This window comes from Epinephelus moara, chromosome 17 (genome assembly GCF_006386435.1).
Source record: "Epinephelus moara isolate mb chromosome 17, YSFRI_EMoa_1.0, whole genome shotgun sequence".
Lineage (NCBI taxonomy): Eukaryota > Metazoa > Chordata > Actinopteri > Perciformes > Serranidae > Epinephelus > Epinephelus moara.
Window position 1 is genome coordinate 32,858,488 of NC_065522.1, and position 13,232 is coordinate 32,871,719.

Below are 13,232 nucleotides of genomic sequence, written 5' to 3' on the forward strand. Positions count from 1 at the left end.
TATATATATATATATATATATATATATAAAAGCATAATTATAAGGCTACGAAAACCAAACGAATTTTATTTGATAGCGATTATACACTTGTATAAACATATTAATGGGTAGAATATTCAGATTCAGATTCAGATTGACAATAAACCATGCCAAATATTACACACTGGCCCTTTAAACTCATGTAATACTTTAAAGGAAGGGTGAGATCCTAAATAAACCAATAGCAGTGTTTAAGTTTGTCACATGACTCTCTGGAATCCATTTTGAAGCCCTTTCCTCCAGCCTTACTCCCACGGACAACATTCCCCATTTTGCCCTTAGAAATGGCCTCAAAACATTTTTTGTACAACCAGGAAAAAGTAGGTTCACAATAATAGGTGTGTAAACTTTATTTTTCAGTAGTTTAATGTACTTTGTGTCATAATAAAGTAATAGAAAATTGTGAAAATGTAAATGTTGCCTTGAGGCAACAGTGGACCATTATGGAATGCGGCCATGCCATGTGTTTGGCATTGCTCAAAGCACACTGTAAAGTTGGAGAAATCAGGTTATAACAGGATATATAATAAGGCCCAATCCCACTACCCCTTGGCCCTCGAAATGAAGCAACGAGGGGTAGGGGTTGGAATCTTTCCCTAGGAATTGGGACACCACTCACTACGTCACGTTGTCGGTTACGTTCACGCATACGTAACTATTTTAAACAGGAAGCTGCGAGCCATCTACATTTCCAACCGGCATCTACAATAGAGTCTCCGGTCGAGTTCATCCTACCGATCGCATTTGCTGTATTCATCATGCTTCGTTTGATGAACGGCAGACGACAAAATTATATGTACAACAGGGGACTTCTGCTAGCTAGCTAACCAGCTAACATTACGAGGCAGCATAGTAATACTAGCTGGCGTGTTATCGTAATGTGAAAAATCCGACAATTTTGCAGAACAGGACAGATGACAGACACCAGATAGTGCGAGCTAGCTAGCTAGCTAACAAGCAATCTGACGACAGCAGCGTTAGCTATGTATGAACTTTTCCCCCATCTCTTGCTTGGTGGTAGCCATGGCGACGTCTACCCCTCGCTGGCAAGTCAGCATCTGAAATCCCTCGCTCCGAAGGGCTAGTTTCATACCCACTACCCCTCGTTAGGACCCCTACACGAACAAAGGAATTGGGACACCACTCAATACGTCACTGCGTTGGTTACGTTCATGCATACGTGACTATTTTAAACAGGAAGCTGCGAGCCATCTACATTTCCAACCGGCATCTACAATGGAGTCTCCAGTTGAGTTCATCCTACTGATCGCATTTGCTGTATTCATCATGCTTCGTTTGATGAACGACAGACGACTTCTGCTAGCTAGCTATCTAGCTAACCAGCTAACATTATGAGGCAGCATAGTTATACTAGCTGGCGTGTTATCGTAATGTGAAAAGTCCGACAATTTTTCAGAACAGGACAGATGACAGATGCCATAGTGCAAGCTTGTTAGCTAGCTAACAAGCAACCTGACCACGGTAACGTTAGTTGGCTAGCTTTCTGTCAACTCCAATCTAGACATCATGAGTAGCAATAAAAAATTGTTATATCGTTCTCTACACAAATACACATTTATTCGAAAACGTTTTTACAAAAGTTCCATGTTTATTTGAAGAAATTATACGCACATGTATGAACTTTTTTTCCCCGTCTCTTGCTCGGTGGTAGCCATGGCGACGTCTACCCCTCGCTGGCAAGTCAGCATCTGAAATCCCTCGCTCCGAAGGGCTAGTTTCATACCCACTACCCCTCGTTATGCCCCCTACCCCTACACGCAAAAAGGAATTGGGACACAACAACCCCTCGCGGGAACATGCTAATGTAGGGGTAGGGCTAAGGGGGGGTATTGGGACGGGCCCTAAGTATACTACTACCTTGCACTACTACCTCTGTACAGCATATGCTTTTATTTTACACACATTTTCCCATTTACAGAATGAACACATCGATGTTCTGTGGCTCCTCAAGGAAGAAGAAACCAAAACTAGTCGTCCCAATAGATGACAGTGAGGATGAGTTAGGACTCAGTGATGAAGAGGTTGCTAGTTGCCTCTGCATGGAGAGGAAAGTCTTGAAGAGGGCGAGACCATCACAGCAGCCTGAAGGAGACCAGGCTGAGAAGAAGCCCAGAGGTCCATCAGCAACTGTGCGTCATGACAGCACTGATCACTGGCCTGTGTGGGGGGAGAAAAAGGGCCGGTGCAGATACCCCGGCTGTACGGGTATAGTGAAAGTGAAGTGCAGAAAGTGCGCCACCTACCTGTGCTTCACACCCCAGAAGAACTGCTTCATGGACTTCCATATGCAGTGAGCCAGTGATGGCAGCAACAGAAAACACATGAGGACTGACAGACACCGCGGACACTGTCAACATTGACATGTAACACAAATGATCACATACTAAAGGTTGACTCACCATCTTTGTTGTTTGGTATCGTGGTCTGTTTTGTTCCATTGTTGATAACATGGTTATGAGCTTTTGTTTGTTTGTATGTTGTTCCATATTTACACTGTTGAACACATTCATTCCAACACGTTGTTCCACAGCCGGCAAAACATGATAGAAAGATTGTTTTTAATGTTTTAAACTTTCCAAATGACATGATTTGTAAACTTTTAATGTTATGCAGTGTTTTTAATAAAAGGTGATCATTTTAAACAAAACTGTCTTTTTTCACTTAGTTACCACGACGGTCCAGTGTTGCCTCAAGACAACACAAACAAACAGTGGTCAAAAAATAATATTTTTGAAAATTTCTTAAAATCTTGTTGTTTTTTGTTTTTATGACAAAAACACATCCGAATTTTTTTTTTCCAACGGACATCATAATACGGACCATAGAGGGTTTTAAGTGTCCTTTTCATTTTTTATTTTTAGGGATTGTTGTTGACTTACACAGGGTGTACTGTTGCTTCTTACTAATCCAAAAATATCAGTATCAGCAGGAAAATTATTAAATACCCAGCAGTAACTTCAGCCTTAAGGCCCTGACACACCAAGTGGACGGTCGGCCGTCGACCAAAGTCGGGCCGTCGGTGAGCGTCTGTCACCCTAGTTTTTGCAGTGTGTCCCGCACCGTCAGCGGCTTTTCGGCTGATTGAGCATGTTGAATCAGCAGCGGAGCTTGTCGGTGAGAGAGATCACTCTGATTGGCTGTTCAGGTTTTATTTCCTCGCCCCTGTAGCGAGTGAATCTGCCTGTAGTGAAACCGGGGCTAACCGGTGCTTCCTCCTCAGGCTCCACTTCACTCAGCTGCCCCACAGACCCGCTGCTTCTTCCCACTTTAACCTGAATAACAAACCGGAGCTAGCTGGGAGCGGCTAGCGGAGCGTTAGCCGCAGCATGACCGGAGGGAAGCACAGCCAGTTAGCCTCCGCTAGTCTCTGAGCTAGCCCCGGCTCTCCGTTTGGATCCAACCGGAGCACCGAGCCCTGGTTTGTTATTCAGGTTAAAGTGGGAAGAAGCAGCGGGTTTGTCGGGCAGCTGAGTGAAGTGGAGCCTGCGGAGGAAACACCGGGACCGTCTGGATGTAATAGTCCGTGGAGGTGCTGCGGTGCTCGGCTGCACAGATAGGAAACCCCTCGGCTGACAGGATGTACCACTCTCTCACTCCGCTCTCTCTCACGCAGGCGCAGAACGTACGTGCTACTTGGCCGTCGGATGTAGTCCGTGTAGTGTGTTCAAATGCAACTGACACAGGGCGACGTGAGGCGACGTAGACGACGCAACAGTTGGCTTTCGTCACCGCTAGTTCTTTGATGTCGGTTTGGTGTGTCCGCACCTTAATGCATCCTGATAAATTTCTTAGCGTCTTTAAGTCAACTAGAACTGTGAACAGGTATTCAGGGTCCAGGCACCACAGTATCTGAATGTGATGAATCTCTTTTGCTCTACTGGTTTTATTCCTCCCAGATGTCAGTATAAGAAGAGGAAACCTGGCAGACCTCAGATCAGTGACACACAGAACCATCTCGACCTCAAGATCCGCATCCTGGAGGACTCTCACACTGACGTGCTCTCAAACAGTGGTATGTGTACAAAGTCGTAAGTAGTTTGTGGTGTGAAGTTGTATGTTGGGTGAACCGAAGCTTCTCTTTAGATTTCTGAAGTTAAATGAAAGACTTCAATAACAGGTTACTCTGGTTTAATAAAGTTTGGAAACCACTGATCTAATCTCTGCTGCTTCAAGGAAAACTCACAGTGAATCTAAAACAGTAAAAGCGTTCTCACTTTGTCGTCTTTCCCCCGTCAGTTCTAAAGAAGTGTCCGATGCTGAAGCTGAAGTGTCCTCGAGGACTGCAGGAGACAGACTTTCTGGACTTGCTGAGGTCCACCTTCCCTCAGCTGTCCGGAGACGACAGACGCTTTGACATCTTAACGTCCGACAAGAGACGGAGGTTACAGCGTCTGAGAGTGAAGACGCTGACTGCAGAGGAGATCCACAGAAACATCGGCTGCACAGGATGGAAGTCGACGCTCTACATAAGACTGAAGGTACTCTGTCACTTCCTGTTTCATGACAGACAAGAGTTTGATCCAGTTTCTAACTGTTGGAAAGTTTTTTGAAAGAAGCCATCGCTTGTTTTCAGATGATGGATCTCAGATGGACCTTTTTGTTTTCCAGACACAAGCAGAACCTCAGACGAGCGAGGAGGAGATTCATCCTCCACAGACAAGAGACGACGGCACTGAAGACTCTGTGTCCACAGTTGCCATGGTGACGTGTGATGACACCAGTCCTCAAACAAGGTAACTCAAAAGGAATGTCACTGTAAAGGAGTGACACAAACACTAAGCGGCTTAAAGTATGTGGACACCTGAATGTGGCAGCTGTAGGTGAGAGTCATACGTGTGAGAACGGCGAGTTACTGAGCCACTAGTTTGCCTGTTGAACCTGAGGTCATGAAGGCCGTGAGGAACAGGTCTTGTGCTTGCGTTGCTTCAAAAGGCCACCTGGAACCCAGCTGTGAGTGTTTTTGTGGCCAACCCAGATGAACTGACTTGGGAGAGGTGACCCACTCCACGGCAGATATTTGTCAGTGCAGATTTCACCGCTCTATTAGATGTCCACATATTTTTGGCCATATTGTGATGTTCACCTCCTGCAGCACATTATCAGACAGACTTGAACGCATTGTTTCGGTACCTTTTTTAATTTCTGCTCCTGGTTCCCACAGCTGCCCTGTTCAGGAGGTGGAAGGTGGTGGAGAAGGCGTTTTGTCCAGCTGCTCGACATCACAACCACAAGACATGGAAACAGAGGGAGCTGAAGATGAGGATCGTGGGATATCAGAACCAGCTGATAGGAAAGGGGGCGGTGGCGATGATCTTGAGAAGGAAGAAGAAAGAGAAGAAGCGAATGACAGCGACGACGACTGGAAACCTGACAGGAGCGACGAGGAGCTGAAAGACTCTGAACTGCCTTCGACAAAGAAAGAAAAAGCCAAACGTTGTGGTGTCAGAACGTCTGAGTCAGAGACTGAGAACAGTGATGACGTTCTCTCCTGCAGAGTCTGCAGAGCTCTGCACAAATCAGAAGTGGTGTTTGTCAAACATGCCTGGAGTCACGTGGACGATCCAGGAGGTCTTTGTGGAGTGTGCGGAGAGCTCTCAGAGTCCTCGGAGGCGTTAAAGGATCATCTTCAAAGTCACCACAAAACTGACGACTGTCACATTTGCGGAGAGTCTTTCCTTGGTATTCTCAGCCTCAATGAGCACGTGGCTGCCCACTCAGGGGAGAGGCCGCACGAATGTGATGTTTGCGGTGACGCGTTTGCGTTGAAGGCGTCCCTGGTGGATCACCAGAAACTCCACGAGGCGGGGAAGCTGCACAAATGCTACACATGCCATAAAGTGTTTGCACTGAAGGAACAGTTAAAAGCTCACCGCAGGACTCACACCAACAAAAAGACTCACCTCTGCGGCGTGTGCGGCAAATCCCTCAGCGACTACAGATCTTTGTCCCGCCACAAGATGACCCACTCTGGGGAGAGACCTCACAGCTGTCAGATTTGCGGAAGGCGTTTCAAACTTCCTGGGACGCTGAGACAACATGAGAAGATTCACACGGACAGAGAGAGGTCGTACCTCTGTGATGTTTGCTGCAAAATGTTCCTGACGAGCAAGCAGCTGCAGATCCACATGAGAAGACACACCAATGAGAAGCCGTACCGCTGCGGCGAATGCGGCAGAGGATTCACCACCAAGGGACCTTTGACAATTCACATGCGAATCCATACCGGAGAGGCTCCGTACCGCTGCCCAGATTGTGGCTGGGCCTTCAAACGCAAGACTAATCTGGATAACCACGTGACGGTCCACTCAGGCCTCAAACCGTTTGTTTGTGGGGTTTGTGGGAAAGCATGCGCTCGCAAAACGTATCTAACTGTTCACATGAGGACCCACAATGGGGAGAGACCGTTCAAGTGTACGCTCTGCGACAAAGCCTTCACTCAGAGCCACTGTCTGAAAACACACATGAAGAGCCACCTGGTGGCAGACGCTGCAACGTGACTCTGAACGTGGACCAAATGAATTTTCTTTTGTGAAACTGATTGATCGTGTTTTTGTCTATTTAAGTTCTGTCAAGGCTCCCGTACTCTGTGCAAAGTTCACTGCATGTCACGCTGTGCAAAGACGGCTCAAATAAAATATTTGGCGTAGTCTGTGTCTGTCTGTACACTCATGATGGTGACATGAAAACCTGGTGAACTGTAGTGTAGGGATATTGACCGTTACTCATGTCAGCCTGTACGTTTACTGCACTGTGTACCAACAGGGTCTGGTGGGAGCTAGCTAGCGTTGCCGCTCATTTGGCGATTAGCGCCAGAATCGCCTTCCCAACCCAACTGTGTTGCTGTGGAAACATTGTGCCCACCCTCTGGTCTACCCCAGGTCGCCTCAGTGAGTAGGTGGATACATCTTGAGCCACAAACGCCCTTTAACATTGTTAACTGTTAGCTCTGTTGCCTCTGTTAGCAGTGTCAGCACAGCTAGTAGTTCTAACAAAGTTAACAATGCTTCAGGGGTTTGGCAGCTCATAATGATGCCGCTCAGTCACCAGGGCGACCTGGAGTAGACCTGAGGGCTATCAGGGTTTACACTAAACTTTGTTTCAATGTGGCCGTTAATATTCCAGAATTTTGACCATATGGAACAACTACCAATTCTAACTTTGAATAGTCGTATAATATCCAACATTTACACGGCAACACAACACTTGAAACTAAATATCTTGAAAAGAACCTGAATGAAGAAGTGGCCTATTGAACTGAGTGATTAATCAGGGGTTTATTGTCAGCTGTCTGGCTCGCTGTGGTGGAGTAAAGTGTATCTTCGGTCTGATCTTTAAGGAAACATGCGGTGTGTTTGAAGGTCTTGCCAGAGAACGTGACCCATAATGCCGTCATCTCGTAAAACCCTCGTGGCTGTCATGTTTGGTCATGTTTATCAGGACGCCGTTACCAACACTAATCACTGACTGAGCGGCACATCATTGGCTTGGACCCACTGGACCTGGGTGGTGCACAACATTGAGCCACCAAGGCTAACCCAGCTTTAGCTAACCAGTGGATACTGGAGGGCAAACAGTGGGCACAACATTCCTGCAAGCACTTGGGTTGAAACGCTCTGATGCCTTCAATCTCATTTTTGTGCACTCAAAAACTATTTGATTTTCTGTGCATGGAATGGGCTCATTGCTGCCCCTTGTGGCTGCCATGACTATAATTCCCACCAATCGTAGTTGCAGTCGGTGGTCTTTGCTCTCCGGCCACAGGGTGGCGGTAATCAGCCCATTATGGTTTGTTACACCTCAGATGATTAAAAAAAGATAACACAGACTTGAATAAACATGACCCATGAGATTTATGCTTTATTGGTGATTTCATACAAGAAACTAGAAAACTTTAAGAATGAAGGCTAACTGGTTAACTTCCCCATCTCTGATAAAAAGCAGTGACCAGCAGATTCCTGAAGCTATGACACCTTCTGAAAACTCTATCATGAACCAATCACAGATTACATCACAGACGCACATTTACATGAGGCCCACAGTAACATGTGAATGGACAGTAGCTGCCACATGTGACCAGAGTGCTGTACTTCTGTTTTGCACCATTCTTTGCCACCGCTGGTCGAAGGCATGTAACTGTGTCAGAAGAGTTACGACAAAATTAACAATTAATCAAACATGAAGTCTGTTGTTTACAATACACTTTTATTCACTCACAGAATTTATTACGGTTACAGCACATAACAGTTTTATGCCACTCTCATTGTAATAACAATAATAATAATAATAATAAGATGCCTGAAGTCTCATGAGCTTTGATGGGGATTGGTGAGGCATTTACAAAAACTGGGATTAACTAGCACACGCTTTCAATTTACGAGGACAATTGGATTAATCATTATAAGAACACAGATGCCAACAATTCTACACTTCAAGAACACATCATGAATCTGACATGAACTTCTCTTAAGACCTTTCTTTAGAACCAATTTATGAAAAAACTTAGAAAGACAGTGGTAAACGAGGCTCAATATTTTTCCAAATCAGTGCTGCAGTGTTCGTTTCTATGCAGATGATACAGTTTATGTTTATTGTCTGACTCCGAATGAGGCTCTCCTTCATCGTAAGTCTGCCTTTGATGATTTCTAGATGTTGTTTTATAATCATACACTTATCTGCAATGCAGATCAGGCTGTACATCTACATCTACCCATGTCTTTGACCATCCTTGCATTAAATCAGTTCTGCCGACTCATTTTAGTTTGGTCCAGTTTAGTTTGGACATTTTTCCAATTTATAAAACTCAAACACACACACAAATTAAGTTAATGTTTTTTTAGCATTAAAAACAAAAATTAAACAAAAGACAACAACAGGACTGAAAATGTGTCGGCTGAAGCCTTAGCTTATTACAGCTACCCTTTTAACATTAATCATTTCTGTCAGTTCCCTTTAAATTATACAGAGCAATAAAAGAAAGTAACACATACTAAGTACATTATACCGGCCTATTGTCAACCCAAAAATCCTAAACACATTTCATGTACACCCTGGTGTTCATACTTCAGTTTTATTTTTGTAAATCATCTGAATCTATTATGTGTATTACACACTTTTATTTCTGTTTCTAACCCATTCCACACATTACCTCCACATACTGGAACACATCTTTGTTTTATATTTGCTTCAAACATACAGTTCCCTCTCAGTTCATACTGACAAATTTGAAACAACCTCTGGATACAGTCTGCTAACATGCTATTGTATGCTTTGTACATTGGTATTTTAAAACCTCCAAGGTTGCGACATTTGAGTGCCTGTGAATTTATGACTAATTTATTTGTGGGTTTGCGATAATCGGCTCTGTTTATGATTGTGGTCGCTCTCTTCTGAAGCAGATATATATATATATATATATATATNTGTATGGAAGTTTGAAAGAACGATTTAATATCTCTCATGAATTTAAATAAGAATATCTTTTGATTTGTTCAATATTGTGATAGACTTTGATATTTTGGTTTTGCTATCATTAATGTGGTTTCCAGCAGAGTTTGTGATCAATGACAACTCCCAAAAATTTGTTCTCATGAACTCTATTTCAATATGTACTATCATAATTTGTACTTGGTTGTTGTATTTTCGATGTCCAAATATTATATATTTAGTTCATTTACATTCATTCACAAGTTGTTAATGTTGAACCATCGTTTGAAAGCATCCGATGCTGTTTCAGCTGTATCCAGAGGCTGCTCGAGGTTTTTACCAGAACAAAACAAACTCGCATCTCCAGCAAATATAACAAAATTAAACAAACTGGGACACATTAAAAATATCATTTATGTACAACATAAACAATTTTGGACCCAGTACTGACCCTTGTGGGCCCCCACATATATCCCACAAGAAGTCAGATGTATTATTGTTTATTTGCACATATTGATGTCTGTTTTAAAGGCAGTTAATGAGCCATTTGTGAAAATACATCGTAATTTGGACTGACTACAGATGGTCATTCCTGAGACATTTTCAACATTTAACCACAAAAATAAAAATCATCACTGAACATGTTTTAAAATATTTGAATATCAGATTTTACATGTGATTTTATAGTATGATCGTCTCACATGTAATCCTACCCTCATCCTGACTTCAAAATATTTATACCTGCCTTTATTTGAGAATTTACCATATGATAGTGGCGCAAATAATCTACCATTATCCTGATTCAGTGTTTTGTTTACGACATGTTAATTTTCCTGCCCGCTGTAGAAACAGCAGAGGTAACACCAAACTGCTCGGCAGATCAAACCACAGTGCAGACAGAAACACCAAACAGCTGTCACAGTAGTTCAGCACTGATGGAAAACATAATGCATTGCTTATCAGATTCCCCCCATACCGAAACAACAGCACACCCATTATGGCCATGAGGGTGCAACACGCCCTCTGCTTTGATTGGTCTACATGTTCCCTGTTCACACCCACTTCCCCCGGCCCTGGACGCTTGAGAGTGTAGAGAACCCAAATGCTAGAAAAACAGATGACAATTAAAAAGAAAACCATAATGCAGAAATACAAGATCTTGTTGAACTGATAGCTACCTATGTAAGATGCAGCCATATATCCAAAGCTCAGTAACCAAACACATCCAATGCTGATGTTTCTGATCCTGACCCCACCCGCCTGTCTCAGTTCCAGGTAGGTGATGGGGTGAACAACAGCCAGGTAGCGCTCCACACAGGCTAGGAGATGAAACAGAGCCTTTCCGAAAGACATGATATACAAGACGCTGATCCCAACTAGAAAAACATCGAGCAGATCGATGAAGCCGCCATAAAAATAGATGATGGACCCCAGAAATTCATTCAGCTGCATGATGATGGAGTGATACGTTATGACGTCAGAGTGACTTGTAGCCTTGGAAACGGGGCATGGTTTCCTCCATTGCTGGTAGCCCAGGTACAGAACGAACATGAGGACAGGGAGCAGGAGGATGTAGGTGATGGAGAAAGCAGAAAGCATGTAGATGCTTGATTTGGAATCAAAGCATTTTAAAAGAGCATGACGGGAGGAGTTGTAGGGGAGGTCAGGAGGACGAGGGGGGATATCAGCAAAAGAGGAAGCGTTGACTGACATGTTTATGTACATGGAGGTCTGAAGAAGAGGAGAGGCAAAGACAAAAGGGGGAGTTGAAGAGAGATAAAGTGAGACAGAATGTTAAAACCAAATGGAGACAGGAAACAAATTAACTCGCTAGTAAAAGGTTGTTCAGCTATTATCAAAAGAGTAGATTCAGTTTGATCAGAAATTTTAAAAAACATTTTACAGTAGAAATTCAAGGCAAGATGGTTTCCTCTCAGTGTCTCAGTCAGTGGTGTAGTGGAGGGTATACACAGGTATACGGGGTATTCCTTCCTCTTCTGGCTGTTTACAGTATAACTGCCTATCAGCCAAAAAGGCAATCTGTAGGAAAGTAAACCTACTTCCTCCTCACTTCTACCTTATCGACACATATTCTCAGATACTGCATTGACTGAGTCAGCCTCTTGCAGCAATACATCAGCAGCGCCGCCATATTGGAGAAGAAAGACTTGTCTGTAACCAAATGCAAGTAAACAGAGAGCTGCTGTTTGTCTAAATAAAATCACATTCCACTCAGTTTTATCAGTAAATTTAGGTCAGTGCTATCTAGCAAAATATTAGCATGCTAACATGTCAAATGCTGCTGGTACTAATGACACTCCATAAAGAACTCTTACCATCAGTAATGGAGTACCGCAGGGGTCTAGTCTTGGTCATTCAGTGTTTACATAGTACATAAATGACCTTGTTTTTCCAAATCAGTGCTGTAATATACATTTTTATGCAGATGACACCATTTTATGTGTCTATGGTTACACTCTAATAAACTGGTGGCAGAAAGGGACAGTGTGAGCCTCAAATAAAACATAAAAAGCACTGTGATGTTTATATTTCTCAACCAATGCAATGAGTTGTAGGCGTAGGTTACAGCATAGGCTCTGCATCGATGCCATAGGTACAGCATTGTTCTAATACAGAAGTATAAATCCCTCTTAATTCATTGTCATGTAGGATTGTAAAAACTCACGTAAATCAAACATAAATTCGGCTTATTTTCCATACTTGTGGTAACGTCCCTATATAAATGTAATTTAAAGCATTCTAACTAGCCAACGCTCTCTGTTTATCAACACCTTCATTTTAACAGAATATAGTAATTTTCACCACTGCTCATTTATGAAAGGCCACCACAAAGAAACATGTTCTTTGAATGTAATATACTGTTTTTTAGAGTGGTTCCCATCTACAGCCAGACACAGGGAAAAAAAATTCATGCCAGACAAACGTGAGTTTTTACAGTTCTTCATGACAATAAATTATTTTCCATCAGGTAAATAATTCAGTTCATTTAAGTCTGATGTGTTCACACCAAACGCAATGTGAATTTGCCATACGTCACTTGCGCAAGTTTGAAGGCTAGAATATTTGGTATTGACTCGCTTCCTACTGGCTAATAATTCATGTCATACACAGGTGAGATTGCGTGTATGCGAGTGCCCAGAAGACACAGATTTTTGTGAAAGAGGAGGGGCTTCCTCAGCATGCTAACATGCTAAACTAAGAGACTGATGTTTTCACAATTTTCAAACAAGCTCCTTTTTATTCCTGTTTCTATAAAAGTAAGACGTGTTGTCGTACAGCTCGGGTTAGCCACAGACCAACACGATTAGCTTCTTCTTAAGTTTTCCAATGGATGAACTTCCACTGGTCCCCGGAGAATCTCAATGCTAATTGGGTATCGTGGTACAACTCAGTTGCTGAAGATCAGTTTTTTTTCTAACTCTCACAAATAAGCGTAACATGTAATTGCACTACTCGCATCATGTGTGCTGCCTAATTTGTGTCATTCACATCATATCTATGGCGCTGCCTGGCAGGAATTTGCGTCTAATCACATCTTTGCATTGACTTTACTGAAATTCACTCGCACAAATTGTTTTATTCGTGCCCGGTGAGAACACAACATAACACACACTCCTCTACTGAGTATCCAGTAGTGATTATAGCCTAAATATCTACATTATAATTAACTGTAGACCAAACATTTTTTCTCTACTGCATGTAGATCATGAACCCAAGAATATAAAAAC

The 13,232-nt window shown here is 43.0% G+C and overlaps 1 protein-coding gene across 1 annotated transcript in view; it reads left to right on the forward strand.

The window, feature by feature from the left end:
- The window catches only part of LOC126403680 (endothelial zinc finger protein induced by tumor necrosis factor alpha-like), an 8,541-nt gene extending 1,795 nt beyond the window's left edge, over positions 1 to 6,746 (forward strand). Inside the window, exons 3-6 of the mRNA XM_050066389.1 lie at positions 3,957 to 4,072; positions 4,297 to 4,538; positions 4,669 to 4,793; positions 5,222 to 6,746. Coding sequence (XP_049922346.1) covers positions 3,957 to 4,072; positions 4,297 to 4,538; positions 4,669 to 4,793; positions 5,222 to 6,557 — 1,819 coding nt within the window. The 3' untranslated portion in view covers positions 6,558 to 6,746. The remainder of the gene's footprint in view (positions 1 to 3,956; positions 4,073 to 4,296; positions 4,539 to 4,668; positions 4,794 to 5,221) is intronic.
- The last annotated feature ends 6,486 nt before the right edge of the window (positions 6,747 to 13,232 follow it).